This window comes from Nerophis ophidion, linkage group LG18, assembly GCF_033978795.1.
Source record: "Nerophis ophidion isolate RoL-2023_Sa linkage group LG18, RoL_Noph_v1.0, whole genome shotgun sequence".
NCBI lineage: Eukaryota > Metazoa > Chordata > Actinopteri > Syngnathiformes > Syngnathidae > Nerophis > Nerophis ophidion.
In genome coordinates this window covers 30,154,686-30,175,417 of record NC_084628.1, presented here as the reverse complement: position 1 = coordinate 30,175,417, position 20,732 = coordinate 30,154,686, and the positions used below count along the sequence as shown (strand labels likewise).

Genomic DNA, 20,732 nt, shown 5'->3' with positions numbered 1-20,732 from the left:
ATACCAAAGCATTGGTATGGGAAATCAAAGTATTCGTATGGATACCAAAATATTGGTATGGGTACCAAAGTATTGGTATTTAAGTATTGGTATGGGTACCAAATAATTGGTATGGGTACAAAAGTATGGTATAGGTACCAAAGTATTGGTATGGGTATCAAAGTATTGGTTTGGGTACCAAAGTATGGGTATCAAATAATTGGTATGGGTACCAAAGTATTGGTATGGGTTTCAAAGTATTGGTATGGGTATTAAAGTATTGGTATGGGTACCACATTATTGATATCTATACCAAACTATTGGTCGGGGGAACCAAAGTATTTGTATGGGTACCAAAGAATTGGTATCTGTACAACAGTATTGGTATGGGTACCAAAATATTGGTATACATCCATCCATCCGTCTTTTTCCGGTTATCCGAGTCAAGGTCCCGGGGGGCAGCAGTCTAAGCAGAGGAGCCCAGACTTCCCTCTCCCAAGCCACTTCGTCCAGCTCCTCCCGGGGGATCCTGAAGTATTCCCAGGCCAGCCGGGAGATATAGTCTTCCCAACGTGTCTTGGGTCTTTCCTGTGGCCTCCTACGGGTCGGATGTGCCCTAAACAACACCTCATCTGGCTCTTCTTGATGTGGAGGAGCAGCGGCTCTACTTTGAGGTCCTGCCTGATGACAAATCTTCTCACCCTATCTCTAAGGGAGATAGGGTGAGGAAACTAATTTTGGTCGCTTGTACCTGAGATTGTGTCCTTTCGGTCATAACCCAAAACTCATGACCATAGGTGAGGATGGGAACGTAGATCGACCGGTAAATTGAGAGCTTTGCCCTCCGGCTCATCTCCTTCTTCACCACAACGAAATGATACAGCGTCCGCATTACTGAATACGCTGCATTGATCCACCTGTCGATCTCACGATCCACTCTTCCCCCACTCGTGAACAAGACTCCGAGGTACTTGAACTCCTCTACTTGGGGCAAGATCTCTTCCCCAACCCAGAGATGGCGTTTCACCCTTTTCCGGGCGAGAACCATGGACTCGGACTTGGAAGTGATGATTCCCATCCCAGTCGCTTCACACTCAGCTGCGAATCGATCCAGTGAGAGCTGAAGATCCTGGCCAGAAGAAGCCATCAGGACCACATCATCTGCAAAAAGCAGAGATCTAATCCTGCAGCCACCAAAACAGATCCCGTCAACGCCCTGACTGAGCCTAGAAATTCTGTCCATAAAAGTTATGAACAGAATCGTTGACAAAGGGAAGCCTTGGCCCAGTCCAACCCTTACTGGAAACGGGTCCGACTTACTGCTGACAATGCGGACCAAGCTCTGACATTGATCATACAGGGAGCGGACCGCCACAATCAAACAGTCCGATACACCATACTCTCTGAGCACGCCCCACAGGACTTCCCGAGGGACACGGTCAAATGCATTCTCCAAGTCCACAAAGCACATGCAGACTGGTTGGGCAAACTCCCATAAGCGCTCAACGATCCTGCCGAGAGTACAGAGCTGGTCAACCATTTCCACGACCAGGTCAAACACCACAAAGTTCCTCCTGAATCCGAGGTTTTACTTTCCGGTGAAGCCTCCTCTCCTTCTCAGGAAGGCTGAGGAGTGTGATCCCACGATAGTTGAAACACACCCTCCGGTTCCCCTTCTTAAAGAGAGGAACCACCACCCCAGTCTGCTTATCCAGAGGTACCGCCCCCGATGTCCACTCGATGTTACAGAATCTTGTCAACCAAGACAGCAGCATCCAGAGCCTTAAGAAACTCCAGGCGGATCTTATCCACCCTCGGTGCCTTGCCATCGAGGAGCTTTTTAACTACCTAAGCAACCTCAGCCCCAGAAATAGGAGAGCCCACCACAGATTCCCCAGGCACTGCTTCCGCATAGGAAGACGTGTCGGGAGGATTGTGGAGGTCTTCAAAGTATTCCCTCCACTGATCCACAACATCCGCAGTCGAGGTCAGCAAAACACCATCCTCACCATACACGGTGTTGACAGTGCACCGCCTCCCCTTCCTGAGAAGGCGGATATGGTTGTCCAGAATAGCTTCAAAACCATCCGGAAGTCATTTTCCATGGCTTACCCGAGCTTCTCCCATGTCCGAGTTTTTGCCTCCGCGACCGCTAAAGCGGCTCATAGCTTAGCCTGTCAGTACCTGTTTGCTGCCTCCGGAGTCCTAGAGCCAAAAGGCCATAAGGACCCAATAGGAATCTTTCTTCAGCCTGACGGTATTTTAGGATTACCGCCACAACAGGGCTAACCACCTTACGGCCACAGATCCAATCGGCCGCCTCAACAATAGAGGCACGGAAGATGGTCCATTTGGACCTAATGTCCAGCACCTCCCTTGTGACATGTTAAAAGGTCTCCCGGAGGTGGGAATTGAAACTCTCTCTGATAGGAGACTCTTAAACGTTCTCAGCAGACCCTCACATTACGTTTAGGCCTTCCAGGTCTGTGCGGCATCCTCCCACACCATCGCAGCCAACTTACCAACATGAGCCCGCAAATCCGATGACACAACTACAAAGTCGATCATGGAACTGGGGCCTAGGGTGTCCTGGTGCCAAGTGCATGTATGGACACCCTTATATTTGAACAAGGTGTTTGTTATGGACAGTCTGTTACGAGCAAAAAAGTCCAATAACAAAACACCACTCGTGTTCAGATCCGGGCGGCCATTCTTCCCAATCACGCCTCTCCAGGTTTTACTGTCAGTGCCAATATGAGCGTTAAAGTCCCCCAGTAGAACACGGGAACCACCCGGGTGATTCCCTTCTTCCAGCACACTCCAGTTCTCCCTCGACTTAATCCAAAAACGGTGGATACTCTGAGCTGCTGTTTGGTGGGTAAGCACAAACAGTCAGGACCCGTCACTCCACCCGAAGGCGGAGGGAAGCTACCCTCTTGTCCACTGGGTTAAAGTCCATTGTGCAGGCTTTGAAACTAGGGGAAACAAGAATTTCCTCCCCAGCCCGTTGCCTCTCACTGCCTGCAACACTATAATGGAAGAGAGTACAGTCCCTCTCGAGAGAACTGGTTCCAGAGCCCTTGCTGTACGTCAAAGTGAGTCCGACTACATCGAGCCAGAACTTTTCCACCTTGCGCACCAGCTCAGGCTCCCTCTCCTTCAGCGAGGTGACGTTCCACGTCCAAAGAGCTAGCTTATGTATCCAAGGATTGGACCGCCAAGTGCCCTGCCTTCTGCTGCCGCCCAGATCACAATGCATTCTCTATGGCCCCTCCCATGAGTGGTGAGCCCATTAGAGGGGGGACCCACACTGCCTCTTCCGGCAACCAGGCGTTCACCATCGTGCCGCACCTCCGGATGGATGGATGGATGGATGGATGGATGGATAGATAGATAGATAGATAGATAGATAGATAGATAGATAGATAGATAGATAGATAGATAGATAGATAGATAGATAGATAGATAGATAGATAGATAGATAGATAGTTGGATAGATAGTACTTTATTGATTCCTTCAGGGGAGTTCCTTCAGGAAAATTAACATTTTTAAAAGTTTCAAAGTATTTGTACGACTATCAAAGTATTGGTATGGGTATCAAAGTATTGGCATGGGTACCAAAGAATTGGTATGGGTACAAAAGTATTGATATGGGTACCAAAGTATTGGTACCGGTGCCAAAGTATCGGTGTGGGTACCAAAGTATAGATATGAGTACCAAAGTATCGGTCTGGATGCCAAAGTATCGGTATGGGTACCAAAGTAACGGTATGGGTACCAAAATACTGGTATGAGTACCAAAGTATTGATATGGGTACCCAAGTGTTGGTATGGGTACCAATGTATCGGTATGGGTACAAAAGTACTGGTACAGGTACCAAAGTACTAGCATGGGTACTAAAGTACTGGTATGTGTACCCAAGTATTGGTATGGGTACCAAAGAATTGGTACGTCTACCAAAGTACTATTATGTGTACCAAAGTATCCGTATGGGTACCAGAGTAATTTGGTGTTACAGCAGCCGATGAATGGGACATTTAGAAAATTGCGTCCTCACCTGGTGCTGTTGGGCAGACTTGAAGGTCAGCGTGGACGCGTGCAGGTTCTGCTGGTTCTGCATGTTTTGCTGGTTGTGGAAGTGACGTGTGGGTGGAGGAGAAAGCTGCTGCTGGTCGGCCATCATGTGACCTGAGGAGAGCGCAGCTTTGGAGCTAAAGTGCAGGACTGGCTTCATCTCCTGGTGGAAGTTCTTGGTGGACCTGAAAGGGCACCTGGGGGTACCTCTGCTGGCCACCTTGGTCACGGTGGGCGTCCAACATGGCGGTGCAGGCGGGGACTGATGATGATGGTGAAGAAGATGGCGGTGGTGGAGAAGCGAGCCGGGCTGCTGCTGGTTGGCCGCCATCTGCTTGAGCTGCTGGGCGTGGGAGATGTCGGGCCAGCAGGGCATGGACCTCTGGGCCCCTACCTTCTGGGCCACGGCGCTGCAGGACGGCCCCGCCGAGGCCGGCCTGAGCGAGGAGCCGCCCAGGACCTGAACGTAGTCCGCGGAGTTCTCCATCTTGATGGGCTTCTCTAAGCCCGCCGAACCGGGTCGGCCCAGGTCCAGAGCGAAGGTGTCGTCCTGCTTCAGCATCTTCTCCAAGTCCAGCTCGTCCAGGGGCGGCACCGACTTGGTGAGCTCGTCGAAAAGGTCCTGGAGGTCCGGGTCCATCTGACCTTCATCTTTCAGGTCAAAGGTCACCTGGGCGCAGGAGCGCATCTCGACGGGCTCCCGCTTCATCTCCTTTAAGGTCACGTCCAAGGGCTTCCTGGAGGACTGGGCGTGGCCTAAGTCCCGCTCGCACGGCGCCTGCAAGCGCACTCGCTTGAAGTCGGGAGAGGAGAAGGTCTGGCAGGAGTGGTGGGCCTCCATCTTCCTCCTCAACGACCCCTGCAGCTGCAACACACACAAGCAACTCTCATCAGCTTTTATTCTGAAGGTTGGAGATTTATTCTGAAGGCTGTAGACTGATGTACAAGTACTATTCGTGTATATATTACACACTACATATAGTGTTTATGATAAAGAAAATATATCATGTACACCTAAACTATAGACCACAAACTATAGAGAGTATTTTTTATAAAGAAAATGTATCCTATATTACACACTATATATAGCATTTATTATAAAGAAAATATATAGTATATACAGTATATATTACACACTATATATAGTGTCTATTATAAAGAAAATATATCCTGTATATGCTATATATTATATATATATAAGTATATATACATTATTTATTATGAAGAATATGTATACTATATACAGTATTTATATCAAAGTATTTACAGTATATACATTATAAAGTATATATGGATATTTTACAATACATGAGTAGTGTATTTATTGTAAAGTAAATACAGTACCAAAAAGTTCTATTTTGGTTTCATCTAACCACATGACATTCTCCCAATCCTCTGCTGTATCATCCATGTATCCATTTTGGTATAAACTCAACTCGTCGTGTTTGGAGGAAGAAGAATACTGAGTTGCATCCCAAGAACACCAACCCTACTGTGAAGCATGGGGGTGGAAACATCATGCTTTGGGGCGGTTTTTCTGCTAAGTGGACAGGACGATTGATCCCTGTTAAGGAAAGAATGAATGGGGCCATGTATCGTGAGATTTTGAGCCAAAACCTCCTTCCATCAGTGAGCGCTTTGAATGATTGACCAAATACTTGTTTTCCACCATAATTTACAAAATAAATTCTTTAAAATTCCGACAATGTGAATTCCTGGATTTTTTTTTCACATTCTGTCACTCACAGTTGAAGTGTACCTATGATGAAAATTACAGACCTCTGTCATCATTTTAAGTAGAACTTGCACAATCGGTGCCTGACTAAATACTTTTTTGCCCCACTGTATATATATATATATATATATATATATATATATATATATATATATATATATATATATATATATATATATATATACAGTATATATATAGCCTTATGTGTGACACAACAGTGCAGAAGAAACTTAATTTAAAGTGATGTTTACAAACTAGGCTGCTGGCTCCCTGTTGACCAGCGAGTGTCGCAGCAGGAATGGCGACGGCTTCCGCATCCTCAATGTGTTCCTGCCGGGCACAGAGCTGGCAGTCGGTGCTGACGCTGAGTGCATCTGAAGGGGTTGGCGGGTGAGCATCTATGCACATGTGACACGCCGCTTCCGGGGGGCGTCTGTCAGAGCCCTGCCCCCTGGCTGGCTCTCTCCGAAACAACAACAGTTAAAGATGTGTTGCACGCACAAGTAGAGGAGGCCTGGAGCCCTGATTTTATGCTGCCTCTTTACACTGAACATTACGGTAAGGTCTCAGTAGAATAGAATAGAATAGAATAGAAAGTACTTTATGGATCCCTGGGGTAAATTCAGCACCACAATTCGCTCACAATAGACAATAATAATAATAAATAATACATAACATATATTATGTATATAATTTATGAATAATATAAATATATTCTACATATATTCTACATTTAAGTGCAGTCAAGGAACATATACATTATACAGTCTGATGGCTGTCGGTATGAAGGACCTCCTGTGTCGTTCCATGTTGCATTTAGGGAGTCTGAGCATTCCACCGACTCGTAGAACATCTTCAACATCTTTGTACAGACGTTGAAGGATCCTAGCCTCCTGAGGAAGTAGAGGCGGCTCAGTCCCTTCTTGTAGAGGGCCTCAGCGTGTTTTGACCCATTCAGCTTGTTGTCCATGTGTACACCGAGGTATTTATAATCCTCTACCATGTCCACATCTCCCGTCCAAAGGCAAAACCCAGTAACTCAATTTTGGTCAAAACTGAGCTGATAATAATTTTGGAGTTCCTAGGTGATATGCTTTACATTAGTGTATGCAATATTGTAAATTGTTCCGTAAGTAAGCTGTTACGCGCATGGCAGGACCTAGCAACTACCACATAACCGCGTGGATACAACAGAAAAACCTAGTATCTCAAGGGACCAATCGGAGCTTCTTTGTCAGTGGCCTTATTGTCTTTAATGAGACATTTGAACGAATGGGGGCAGACGGTCAACCTGATTATGTGATATTTTGGCACGAGGGGATATTTGGAAGATTGGCCCAAGATGTTGCAAGCACCTTCATTAAATGTATTGTTCTTGATTCTTCCCCTTGCATACTCTTTTGGGCAGATAACTGTGGAGGTCAAAATAAAAAGTGGACGGTGTACACGGCTCTTGCCCAATGTGCAAACGCAGAATGGGACCCACCCGAGATTGTGATAAAATATCTGGAGAAAGGGCACACGTTCATGAGAGCAGATTCAATCCATGGCTCAATCGGCAAGAAAATGAAAGCTCAAGAAAACATCTATACGTTTGATGACTTTGTAGATCTTTGTAAGACAGCATCAAGATAGATTGGTTTTCCTTTGTTTTCTCAAAATCAGCTAGAAGTGAGTTACTAGGTTTTGCCTTTGGACGGGAGACATCCACCCCCCTGATGGAAACAGGGGTCACTGAGGTACTCCTCCTCCTTCCCAGGTCCACAACCAGCTCCTTGGTCTTCGTCACATTGAACTGGAGGTGGTGCTTTCCACACCATGTGACAAGTAAAAGATGGTGTGTATTATTAATGTTATTATTACACTACTAACTTTTAGGTAAGGGCACAATATGCATCCTAATGTATTATTATTAGGGCTGCAACAACTAATCAATTAAATCGATTATAAAAATAGTTGACGATTGATTTAGTCATCGATTCGTTGGATCTATGCTATGCGCATGCGCTGCGGCTATGTCTCATGAGGTGGCAGTAAGCCAGCCAATGATGTGTTATGTGCAGCTCACATGACCACGTCGTATCCTTTGCCTGGAAACATTAGAAAATGGCGGAAGAGAAAAGGAGCGATAGTTCAGCGGAGAAACATCTTGAAGTTAATGCTTCAATGGAGAAAAGTGTACGACCTAAGTCGTCAAAAGTGTGGGAACACTTCACTTTAAAGACTTCAAAGAAGACAGTTTCTTGCAAAATGTGCAGCATGGACCTCGCATGGCACGGAAGGACAACATTGCTTCGGGAGCACCTGCAGCGGAGACATGTTGGAGCCGTGGATGATGGGAAGAACTCACGGTACGTAACTTTAAGTCCAGAGTCCGGATAAATTGATCCGTTGTGTCCGTCTGTGTGTTTTTAATCTTTTGTTAACGAGGAGATTTTTTTTTAAGGCGGCGCTGCAGCAACTGTTGTGTATTAACTTTCAGAGTGTTAGGAAAGTTTTGCAGAGTGCGACGACTTCATTTTCTGTGTTCTTATGAGTTGCAACAGGCATTCATGAGTTAAGCACGGCAGCTCTTTTTTCTGAGTAACGTTAACGTTATCCCTTTCTTGCAAAGCAGGGCATTTTTTTCCCAAGATGTTGGCAGGAGCTCTGTGCTCTTGTGTCATCCTTTTGTGTTTCCCTCATCCATCCATCCATCCATTTTCTACCGCTTATTCCCTTTTGGGGTCGCGGGGGGCGCTGGCGCCTATCTCAGCTACAATCGGGCGGAAGGCGGTGTACACTCTGGACAAGTCGCCACCTCATCGCAGGGCCAACACAGATAGACAGACAACATTCACACTCACATTCACACACTAGGGCCAATTTAGTGTTGCCAATCAACCTATCCCCAGGTGCATGTCTTTGGAAGTGGGAGGAAGCCGGAGTACCCGGAGGGAACCCACGCATTCACGGGGAGAACATGCAAACTCCACAGAGAAAGATCCCGAGCCTGGGATTGAACCCAGGACTGCAGGACCTTCGTATTGTGAGGCTGACGCACTAACCCCTCTGCCACCGTGAAGCCCCTTGTTTTCATGTGTTATTATATATATATATATATATATATTTTTTTTGCCTTTTGGTCCAGGACCCTGGGTGGCATTTTCGTGACCTCTGTGGAGCTTTTTTGTGGACTTCTGGATCTGCCTCCTGGGAGCCTTTTGGCCATGGAGACCAGCTGCTGGGTTTCTGCCACACCAGAGTCAGTTTGGAGAGACTGGGGGAGATGCGGATGGGGAGACGGGGCTGCGGAGCTGGAACCGAGCGTCAGGACGGACAAGCTTCACAGTGTCTTGGCTGAATGAGCAGGTATCGGACACCTCAGTCTTCTTGGACGTATCCTCGCTCATCCATGCGGACTGGACACTGGCCGAGAGTTTGTTGGCAACTGAGAGTGGAGTCAGCTCTCTTGGTTGCTTTGTTGGGTCTGCTCCTGTCTCTGGCCATGCTCTTTCCATCCCAGCAGATGACGGCACGGAACCCAGCAGAGGCCACCACAGTGTATATGTTTATTTTACTTTTTATTCATAGCTGTAAGTAGAAGTGTCTGGTTGCATCAGCTCTGCTACTTTAATGTCTATCATGACCTTTTTGTTCTTTGATTTTTGATGTTTCCCTCTTACACAGATGTAAGAGGGGATGTGTACTATGGCTATGAGTTGTTTTTTTTCCCTTGGCCTCAGTCTGGACCCCTTCTCCAGGGCCCAGGCTTACACCGATTTTTTTATTTTATTTTAATGTTTAATTTTTTTTGTCTCAATCCCCTTAATTGTTTACCTGTATCTCACCTTTTTTGTAAGGGGCGCCGGGAGTTGGCAGACCCGTCAGCGATCCTGTTCTGTCTCCCTGTAATGTTTGTCTGACCTTGAATGGGATTGTGCTGAAAATGTTGATTTCCCCTCAGGGATTAATAAAGTATGTCTGATTCTGATTCTGATAATGTGTCTCCGAAACATTTGACTCTGTTTTGAGAGAGAAAACGCACGATTACTAATTTGGAAATAAAGGTAATAGACAGAAAAATCTCAGGTTGGTTTCATAATGGATCGATGTAGCCGGGCCCCATAAAGCTATATAAATCTATTTAGATTTGAGTGACGCTTTAGTATAACTAAACGTTATGAAGGTGCTGGAATATTTCATGCTATGATTCAGAGGTAGCCTAAAATGAATCCTTTATTATTCACAACAGAAACGTGTACATTATCTGACCCAGTTCTGATCATCTGATGAGATACATTTGTGTGTTATTATTGGTGTATTCTGCAACTCCAAAGCCCATTTTATTTAATTTAGCTGTTTTTATTAATGTGGTGGCTTTTTTGTCTTTTATTTCAGAAAGGATTAACAAAATCAACTGGATATGTATTGAGTTACATGTAAAGGATGCTACTATGTACGTTCATAATATGGTTTCTCTCATTTCAGAAAGAAACAAGGCAGCATTAGAGACTTGGTACAAAGGAAGGTGTGCACACCACAGCAAGCGGCTGCATTGACTGATGCTACCCTGAATATGTTGGCAACTGACATGAGGCCACTATCAATGGTGAAGGATGAAAGTTTTAGACAAATGATTCACATCCTCAACCCTGGTTACACTCTTCCCTCGAGGACCCATTTTACCAAACTGATGGAGAGGAAGTACGAGCAGACATTCCATGTAGTGTAGACTGACATAAAAGCCACCCAGAGCAAAATTGCTCTCACTACTAATGTGTGGACAAGTGTAGCCACGGAAGCCTACCTCGGCAATACATGCCATTACATTGGAGACAAATGGAACATGAAGTCAATCTGCCTTACGACCATGCCACTAGAGGAAAGACATTCAGCATCCAACATTGCAGAATGGTTGGAATAGGTAGTAGCCAGGTTTGAAATTCCCCCAAGCAAAATTATTGCCATTGTGCATGACAACGGTGCACTTTACAAAAAAAATATATTTTTGTAACACTTGCCTTGTTTCATTTGGCAAGTCAAAAGGACATGGTGCCAGTATGCTGTTTTTCAAAATAAAGTATTGGAAAGGATAGAAATGTGGTTTGTCTCTTTTATCCGATTATTAATCGATTAATTGAAGTAATAATCGACATATTAATCTATTATTAAATTAATCGTTAGTTGCAGCCCTAATTATTATTATCAATACTATCATTAAAATTATATTTAATATTAATATTATTATTGTTGGTAGTACTATAATTATATTTATTATTATTTGGAGACTGACTTATAAGTAAGAACATTGTTATGGGTCACACTCCTGCTTCCTCTCTTCCTGCTATGTCTCCTCCTGCTGGGCGTCCGGACAAGCACACCACGGGCCACTCCCACGTGTGCTCTCTCTCCGCTGCGGGCGTGCCTCCTCGCACCTGCAAACACTCACCAAACTACACACCTGCCTGTGATGAGCGAGCTGCCTTCAAGAGCAGACGCAGCCTGAGATCCGACGCGAGAACGTAGCTTCACGTACCCAGTACAGTAAGCCCACACGTATCTAGCTCCTCTGCATGTGCCTACTATCTCCCTGTGCTCCTTCCCTGTTGTGCTCATTGTCCCCTGTGTTGTGTCGTCTTCCAGCCTCCCGCCATCCTTCCTTGTCGTCGAGTTGTGTGTCTCGTCACCTTGAACCTCCCGTGGATTTTCCCTTGCCTTCCTGGACATCGACCTCACGCCTGCCTAACGACCACGAAACCAAGCTCCTGCCCTTGACCATCTGCCTGCTCCCCGACGTTCGATTCCGCCTTGCTCCTTGCTGGACTTCCGCCTGGATCCCAACACGCATCCTCAACACCCTTTGGCAACCATACTCAGATAAGTCTCACACTTCGTCACACTACATCTCTTTGGTTAAATACACATCTCACTCACACACTAAACTGTCATTAAATACGCTGCCAGCTAACGACGTCATCGTTCCTCTGCCGTCTTCTTCTCCCGTTGTACCGTCACAGTACGTTCTCGCCATGTCAGAACCAGACGGCAAAGACGCGGCACGTACCCCGCTCCCCTCCCGAGGCTCCCCGGTACCAAGTGTCGCAGCCATGCACACTGCACTCCAGCAGCACCAAGAGCGCTTTTGTGTTCTTGAGAATAAGCTGGATGCTGCTTTTGCTAGCATGTTGGCTCGACTGGACTTGATCTCCCCAAGCTCTGCCGCTCCCCCGGAGCGCGTACTAGCTGCCCCCGCCGCGGCAGCCCCCACACAGCCCCCGTCTTCCTGTGAGCCGAAGATCGCTAGCCCTAAGGCTTTCGAAGGGGATTTTGAGTTATGTCGTGGTTTCCTGGTCCAGTGTGATATGGTATTTCGTCATCAGCCCTCCCGGTACACCTCTGACGGGGCCAAGATTGCCTTTATTTTTTCTTTATTGACCGGAAGGGCTCTCCAGTGGGCCACAGCAGCTGTGGACCGCAACCTTGGCCTCAGCATGAATTATGATGCTTTTCGCACGGAGTTTAGGGCAGTTTTTGACCATCCCTCCGATGGAGGAGACGCCGCCTCACGTCTACACTCCCTTCAGCAAGGTTCTCGTTCTGTGGCAGATTACACTCTTGAGTTCCGCACCCTGGCCGCAGACAGCGGGTGGGATAACAAGGCCTTGTTGAGCGCCTACCGTCGAGGCCTCTCCGACGAGATCAAGGACGGATTGTTGCGGGACCAACCTGCCTCCTACCAGGACCTCATTCAGCTGGCCCTACTGATGGACAAGAGACTCAAGGAACGAGCGGCTGAACGAAGACTTTCAGTCCAGGAGAGGACCAGAAGGCCGGTGTGGGGGAACCGTACCGTTTCTTACTCTGCTAGCGCGGCCAGAGGTGGGGATGAAGGCGTCCACTTGGTGGACCAGTCTGGGTTTCTCCCTGCACCAACCAGCGGGATGGAACCCATGCAGTTGGGCAGGACTCGACTGGCCACGGAGGAACGGGAAAGGAGGTTCCGTCAGCGCCTCTGCCTCTACTGTGGTTGTGCGGGTCACATGATCGTGACCTGCCCCACACGACCAAAAGACCAGGCTCACAAGTAAGGGGAGTACTTGTGAGCCACACCACCTTTACCCGGAGCCACTGTGACCCTGGTATCCTTTTCCCCGCAACATTGTCTTGGGAATCAAGAGGACTGAAGGTGGGAGCGTATGTGGACTCTGGAGCAGATGTTAGTTTCATGGACCGTAATTTTGCCTGTCAGGCCGGGATTGAGCTTCTGCCTCTGGACAAGCCTTTACCAGCTCAGGCCCTGGACGGGCATCCCCTGGGTCCCATCACCCACCGTACAGCACTGCTCACACTAACCCTGTCCGGCAACCACACGGAGCAGATTAGCTTGTTAATCCTCAATGCCCCTGTTGCTCCTCTTGTCCTCGGCCGTTCATGGCTTCGCCAGCATGACCCCCATATTTCCTGGATCTCTGGTAAGATCCTATCCTGGAGCACGGCATGCCATGCTAACTGTCTCAAGGCAGCATCCCCTGTCCCGGAGAGCCCCAAGCTTAAGTCATCCCCATCTGACCTGTCTGGGGTCCCCGCGGTTTACCATGACCTTGCAGCTGTATTCAATAAGGCCCAGGCACTATCTCTACCCCCGCACAGACCGTACGACTGTGCCATTGATCTCGTACCTGACACAGTACTTCCTTCTAGCCGCTTGTACAACCTGTCCATACCTGAGAGGAAGGTTATGTCTAACTATATTACGGACTCACTCTCTTCAGGTATCATCACTCCCTCCAAGTCACCGGTAGCCGCCGGATTCTTCTTTGTCGGCAAGAAGGATGGCTCCCTACGCCCTTTTATCGACTACCGAAGACTCAACGCCATCACAGTCAAGAACCGGTATCCCCTTCCACTCATGAGCTCCTCCTTTGAACCTCTTGCTCCTGCAACTGTCTTCACCAAGCTTGACCTCCGCAATGCTTACCATCTTGTCCGGATTAGGATGGGGGATGAGTGGAAGACAGCCTTCAACACACACCTTGGCCACTTCGAGTACCGGGTCATGCCCTTCGGCCTGACCAACGCCCCAGCTGTCTTTCAAGCTCTAGTTAACGACGTTTTAAGAGACATGCTCGACAAATTTGTGGTTGTTTACCTGGATGATATTCTGGTCTTCTCTCACAACATGCAGGAGCATCAGCAGCATGTCCGACAGGTCCTACAGCGCCTCCTCGAGAACCGCTTGTGCGTCAAGGCAGAGAAATGTGAATTCCATTCATCTTCTGTAAACTTCCTTGGCCACATCATCGAGAAGGGTAACATCCGAGCCGACCCCAAGAAGGTCAAAGCGGTTATGGAGTGGCCTCAACCAAACACCCGTACGGAACTGAGGCGATTCCTAGGCTTTGCAGGATTTTACCGTCGATTCATCCTCAACTTCAGTAAGGTAGCTGCACCTCTCCACGCACTAACATCTACGATCACTGCATTTAGGTGGAACAAGGAGGCAGACGTGGCGTTCCAGAACCTCAAGAGGAGCTTCAGTTCCGCCCCCGTTCTCGTACACCCTGACCCGGATGTGCCATTCACGGTTGAAGTGGACGCTTCTGACTCCGGGATTGGGGCAGTCTTGTCCCAGCGTTCCAGTGGGAGTAATGTGTTGCACCCTTGTGCATTCTTTTCTAGACGTCTCTCTCCAGCCGAGAGAAACTACGATGCTGGGAACCGAGAACTGTTGGTAGTCCACGAGGCGCTGGTCGAATGGCGACACTGGCTGGAGGGGGCCAAGCATCCGTTCCTGGTCCTGACCGACCATCGCAACCTCATTCACATCCGATCCGCTAAAAGACTGAATGACAGGCAAGCTCGCTGGGCACAATTTTTCTGTCGATTCGATTACACTCTCACCTACAGACCTGGTTCACGCAATGGCAAGGCGGACGCTCTTTCTCGAATATTCTCAGAGGAACCTACCGTTAAGTCTACTTCCGAGACCATCCTTCCCCCTAACCGCATCATCGGGATGGTAACTTGGGAGATCGAGGGCCTGGTCAAGACGGCCTTACGTTCTGACACTGGTCCCGGAAACGGACCCCCTAATAGGCTGTTCGTCCCAGAACCTTTAAGGGCCAAGGTACTTGATTGGGCTCATTCTAGTGTGTTTACCTGTCATCCCGGAGTCCATAGGTCACTAAGCTTTATCCGACGCCGTTTTTGGTGGCCTACCATGGAGGCGGATACCCGGGAGTTTGTCGCCGCCTGCAGCGTCTGCGCCCGGAACAAGGCAAGCCACAGCCCTCCTGCCGGCCTCTTACACCCTCTTCCCATCCCCAATCGACCTTGGTCCCACATTGCTGTTGATTTCATCACGGGACTTCCCACTTCTAGAGGTAACACCACAATCCTCACTATCGTCGACAGGTTTTCCAAAGCAGCACACTTTATTCCTTTGCCCAAGCTTCCATCCTCTGCTGAAACCACAGACCTGCTGGTCCAGCATGTGGTCAGGATCCACGGGATCCCCTCCGACATTGTCTCTGATCGTGGCCCTCAATTCATTTCTCGGGTCTGGCAGGATTTTTGCAAGGGCATTGGGGCCACGGTCAGTCTGACTTCCGGCTACCACCCCCAAAGCAATGGTCAAGCAGAGAGGGCCAACCAGGGGGTGGAGACCATGCTGCGCTGTATGGCTGCGCAACAGCCTAACTCCTGGAGTAAGTTTATTCCATGGGTGGAGTACTCTTTCAACTCCTTGACCTGCGCAGCTACAGGTATGTCTCCATTTGAATGCTGGCTGGGATTTCAACCTCCCTTGTTTCCCTCCCAGGAGATCGAGGTGGCAACTCCTTCCACCCAGGCACACCTGAGACGATGCCGCAGAGTGTGGAGGTCCGCCCGTGCTTCCCTATTGAAGGCGTCTGTTAGGATGTGTCGCAATGCCAACCGGCGGCGCATCCCGGCTCCCGACTACCAGCCCGGACAGCAGGTCCTGCTTCGGGCCAAGGACCTCCACCTCCCGATTCCCTCCCAGAAACTTGCACCACGTTTTGTTGGACCTTATACGGTCAAATCGAAGATCAACCCTGCTGCTGTACAATTGGATCTTCCACATTCCATGAGATCTCATCCTGTCTTTCATGTCTCCCAGGTCAAACCTGTTGTTAACAGTCCCCTGTCCGCCCCCACCCCCGCTCCTCCCCCTCCTAGAGTCCTCGAGGATGGGGACCAAGTCTGGACCGTCAAGGAGATCCTCAAGGTTCGGCGACAGGGGAGGGGTTGGGTCTACCTTGTGGACTGGGAGGGCTATGGCCCTGAAGATAGGTCCTGGGTACCGGCCTCTTACATCGCCGACCCCTCCCTTATCAAGGACTTTTACAGAGCTCACCCCGAGGCCCCCCGAAGCTCGCCGGGAGTCTCGCGTAAGAGGGGGGGTGCTGTTACGGGTCACACTCCTGCTTCCTCTCTTCCTGCTATGTCTCCTCCTGCTGGGCGTCCGGACAAGCACACCACGGGCCACTCCCACGTGTGCTCTCTCTCCGCTGCGGGCGTGCCTCCTCGCACCTGCAAACACTCACCAAACTACACACCTGCCTGTGATGAGCGAGCTGCCTTCAAGAGCAGACGCAGCCTGAGATCCGACGCGAGAACGTAGCTTCACGTACCCAGTACAGTAAGCCCACACGTATCTAGCTCCTCTGCATGTGCCTACTATCTCCCTGTGCTCCTTCCCTGTTGTGCTCATTGTCCCCTGTGTTGTGTCGTCTTCCAGCCTCCCGAAATCCTTCCTTGTCGTCGAGTTGTGTGTCTCGTCACCTTGAACCTCCCGTGGATTTTCCCTTGCCTTCCTGGACATCGACCTCACGCCTGCCTAACGACCACGAAACCAAGCTCCTGCCCTTGACCATCTGCCTGCTCCCCGACGTTCGATTCCGCCTTGCTCCTTGCTGGACTTCCGCCTGGATCCCAACACGCATCCTCAACACCCTTTGGCAACCATACTCAGATAAGTCTCACACTTCGTCACACTACATCTCTTTGGTTAAATACACATCTCACTCACACACTAAACTGTCATTATATACGCTGCCAGCTAACGACGTCATCGTTCCTCTGCCGTCTTCTTCTCCCGTTGTACCGTCACAAACATAATATTCATCCTAATCTATTATTATTATTAATATTATTAGATGTATTATTATTACTAAAATAATAATAATACTTATCATTATTTTTATTACTAATATTATAATAATTATTATTATTACTAATAATATTATTATTTCTGGTATTATGACTAAGACACTTAATGTTGTGAAAGAGATGTCCTGTGGTTGAATAATGAATATTAATGCATGAAAAAGAGCTAGCAGATGCTAACGTGTTGCCATGGTAACAGTGGCGGCGCCGAGACGGGCAAATGTGTGTGCTCAGCACTTATGTGTGTGCTTGTGTGTGTGTGTGTGATGTGTCCTCAAGAGACACGCATGCACGCATGCACGCACGCACGCACGCACGCACGCACACACACACACACACACACACACACAGAAAACAGAGCGAGCTTGGTCAGCCTGCAGGAAATGGAAAGAGACGATAAGAAAACTTCCAATATTTGATATTTATTATTGACATATTCTCTCTTCTTTTCTAAGATGTTCTATTAAACTACTTCCTCTCCCTGAAGTAAACACAACATGTGACCTCTGACCTCATTTCCCCCTGCCATCACCAATAGACTTCCTGCTCACACACACAACAAATATCTCCTGTGACCTTTGACCCAGAGCCATCTTTGACGGACAACTAGATTCTCCTCTCATACCTGACACCAGAAAAGTGAACATAATATATAATTCCCAGCATTTAACACCAATAGTGTCCTTGTTATAACAGTGTTGAAACACAACTCTTTACCAGTGTAACAACAGACTTGTTCCAGTTTCAACTCTTTACCAGTGTAACAACACACTTATTCCAGTTTGAACTCTTTACCAGGGTCACAACACACTTATTTCCGTTTCAACTCTTTACCAGTGTTACAAAAACATAACAACACACTTATTCTTGTTTCAACTATTTACTCGAGTAACAAGAACATAACGAACTTATTCCAGTTTCACTTTACCAGTGTAAAATGAACGTAACCACAAAAGTATTTCAGTTTTAGTTCTTTACCAATGTAACAAAATCAAAAAACCAACGTATTCCAGTTTAATGTCTTTACCAGTGTAACAAAAACAAAACAACTAACGTATTCCAGTTTCAACTCTTTGCCAGTGTAACAAGAACATAACAACAAACTTATTCCAGTTTCACTTTACCAGTGTAACAAGAACATAATAACAAACTTATTCCAGTTTTAATTCTTTACCAATGAAACAAAAACATAACAACAAACATATTACAGTTTCAACTCTTTACCAGTGCAACAAGAACATAACAACAAACAAATCCCAGTTTGAACTCTTTACCAGGGTCACAACACACTTATTCCCGTTTCAACTCTTTACCTGTGTTACAAAAACATAACACACTTAAGTCTTGTTTCTACTATTTACTCGAGTAACAAGAACATAACAAACTTATTCCAGTTTCACTTTACTAGTGTAACAAGAACGTAACAACAAACGTATTTCAGTTTTAATTCTTTACCAACGTAACAAAATCAAAAAACCAACGTATTCCAGTTGAAACTCTTTACTAGTGTAACAAAAACATAACAACAAACGTATTCCAGTTTCAACTCTTTACCAGTGTAACAAGTTCATAACAACAAACTTATTCCAGTTTCACTTTACCAGTGTAACAAGAACATAATAACAAACTTATTCCAGTTTTAATTCTTTACCAGTGAAACAAAAACATAACAACAAACAAATCCCAGTTTCAACTCTTTACCATTGTAACAAGAACATAACAACAAACATATTCCAGTTTCACTTTACGAGTGTACAAGAACATAATAAAAAAACGTATTCCAGTTTTAATTCTTTACCAGTGAAACAAAAACATAACAACAAAAATATTACAGTTTCAATTCTTTACCAGTGTAACAAGAACATAACAACAAACAAATCCCAGTTTCAACTCTTTACCAGTGTAACAAGAACATAACAACAAACATATTCCAGTTTCAACTCTTTTCCAGTGTTACAAGAACCTAACAACAAACGTATTCATGTTTTAACTCTTGGTACAAAGGAAGGTTTTAATTCTTTACCAATGTAACAAAATCAAAAAACCAACGTATTCCAGTTTAAACGCTTTACCAGTATAACAAAAACATAACAACAAACATATTCCAGTTTCAACTCTTTACCAGTGCAACAAGTACATAACAACAAATGTATTCATGTTTCAACTCTTTACCACTGGAACAAGAACATAACAAACGTATTCATAATTCAACTCTTTACCAGTGTAACAACATAACAACAAACTTATTCCAGTTTCAACTCTTTACCAGTGTAACAAAAACATAACAACAAACCTATTCTAGTTTCAACTCTTTACCAGTGTAACAAGAACATAACACACATATTCCAGTTTCAACTCTTTACCAGTGTAACATAAACATAACACACTTATTCCTGTTTCAACTCTTTACCAGTGTAGTAAAGTGAAGTGAAGTGAAGTGAATTATATTTATATGGCGCTTTTCTCTAGTGACTCAAAGCGCGTTTGCATAGTGAAAACGCCAATATCTAAGTTACATCTAAACCGATGTGGGTGGCATTGGGAGGGTGTGGGTAAAGTGTCTTGCCCAAGGACACAACGGCAGTGACTAGGATGGCGAAAGCGCGGATCGAACCTGGAACCCTCAAGTTGCTAGCACGGCCACTCTACCAACCCAACTATACCGCCCCACCGTGTAACAAGAACATAACAACAAACTTATTCCAGTTTCAACTCTTTATCAGTGTAACAAGTACAAAACAAATAGTAAAGAGTGAATCGGTTATACTTGTATAGCGCTTTTTTTGCAAGGTACTCAAAGGGCTTTGACACTATTTCCACATTCACCCATTCACCCATTCACACACACATTCACATACTGATGGAGGTAGCTGCCATGCAAGGCACTAACCAGCACCCATCAGGAGCAAGGGTGAAGTGTCTTGCTCAAGGACACAACGGACGTGACGAGATTGGTACTTGGTGGGGATTGAACCCTGATTGAACTCTTCCAACAGCGCCACGCCGTCCCCAACAACAAACGTATTCATGTTTCAACTCTTTATAAGTGTAACAAGAACATAACAACAAACGTATTCATGTTTCAACTCTCTACCAGTGTAACAAGAACATAACAACAAACTTATTCCAGTTCCATCTCTTTACCAGTGAAACAACAAACAAAACAACAAACATATTCCAGTTTCAACTCTTTACCAATGTAAAAAGACCATAACAACAAACGTATTCAATTTTCAACTCTTTACCAAAGAACATAACACCAAACTTATTCCAGTTTCAACTCTTTACAGGTGTAACAAGACCATAACAAACAAAGTTATTCCAGTTGCAACTTGTTTCCAGTGTAACAAGAACATAACAAGAAGAACATAACAACAAACTTATTCCAGTTTCACTTCTTTACCGGTGTTACAAAAACATAACAACAAACTTATTCCAGTTTCAACCCTTTGCCAGTGTAACAAGAACATAACAAGAAGAACATAACAACAAACTTATTCTAGTTTCAACTCTTTACCAATGTAACAACAACATAACAACAGTTATTCAAGTTTCAACTCTTTACCAGTGCAACAAGAAAATAACAACAAAAGTATTCCAGTTTCAACTCTTTACCAGTGTAACAAGAACATAAAAAGAAGAACATAACAACAATCTTATTCCAGTTTCAATTCTTTACCGGTGTAACAAGAACATAACAACAAACTTATTCCAGTTTCAACCCTTTATCAGTGTATTCAAGAACATAACAACAAATGTATTCCAGTATC

General features: G+C 46.2%; 2 protein-coding genes across 3 annotated transcripts; both read left to right on the top strand.

Annotated features, from left to right (window-relative positions):
- Window positions 1-7,887: 7,887 nt before the first annotated feature.
- Window positions 7,888-10,831, top strand: LOC133537380 (zinc finger BED domain-containing protein 4-like). Of its 2 annotated transcripts, none has more exons than XR_009802685.1 (2): window positions 7,888-8,141; window positions 8,921-9,141. XR_009802685.1 is itself a non-coding variant. In XM_061878397.1 (2 exons), the coding sequence occupies exons 1-2, from the start codon at window positions 7,897-7,899 to the stop codon at window positions 10,502-10,504; spliced, it is 489 nt and encodes a 162-aa protein (XP_061734381.1). In that variant the 5' UTR covers window positions 7,888-7,896; the 3' UTR covers window positions 10,505-10,831. The 2 variants fall into 2 exon arrangements, 1 of the variants encoding a protein (XP_061734381.1); XM_061878397.1 differs by lacking the exon at window positions 8,921-9,141 and adding an exon at window positions 10,261-10,831.
- A 3,680-nt stretch (window positions 10,832-14,511) lies between these two features.
- Window positions 14,512-16,453, top strand: LOC133537379 (uncharacterized). Its single transcript, XM_061878396.1, has 3 exons — window positions 14,512-15,155; window positions 15,224-15,479; window positions 15,593-16,453. The coding sequence occupies exons 2-3, from the start codon at window positions 15,402-15,404 to the stop codon at window positions 16,415-16,417; spliced, it is 903 nt and encodes a 300-aa protein (XP_061734380.1). The 5' UTR covers window positions 14,512-15,155; window positions 15,224-15,401; the 3' UTR covers window positions 16,418-16,453.
- Window positions 16,454-20,732: the final 4,279 nt, after the last annotated feature.

Coding starts and splice junctions, on each gene's coding strand:
- LOC133537380 (XM_061878397.1), top strand. CDS start 7,897: ATGGCGGAAGAGAAAAGGAGCGATAGTTCAGCGGAGAAACATCTTGAA. Junction 8,142..10,260: donor GATGATGGGAAGAACTCACG/GTACGTAACTTT, acceptor CTCTCATTTCAG/AAAGAAACAAGGCAGCATTA.
- LOC133537379 (XM_061878396.1), top strand. CDS start 15,402: ATGGTCAAGCAGAGAGGGCCAACCAGGGGGTGGAGACCATGCTGCGCT. Junction 15,480..15,592: donor GCAACAGCCTAACTCCTGGA/GTAAGTTTATTC, acceptor TTTCCCTCCCAG/GAGATCGAGGTGGCAACTCC.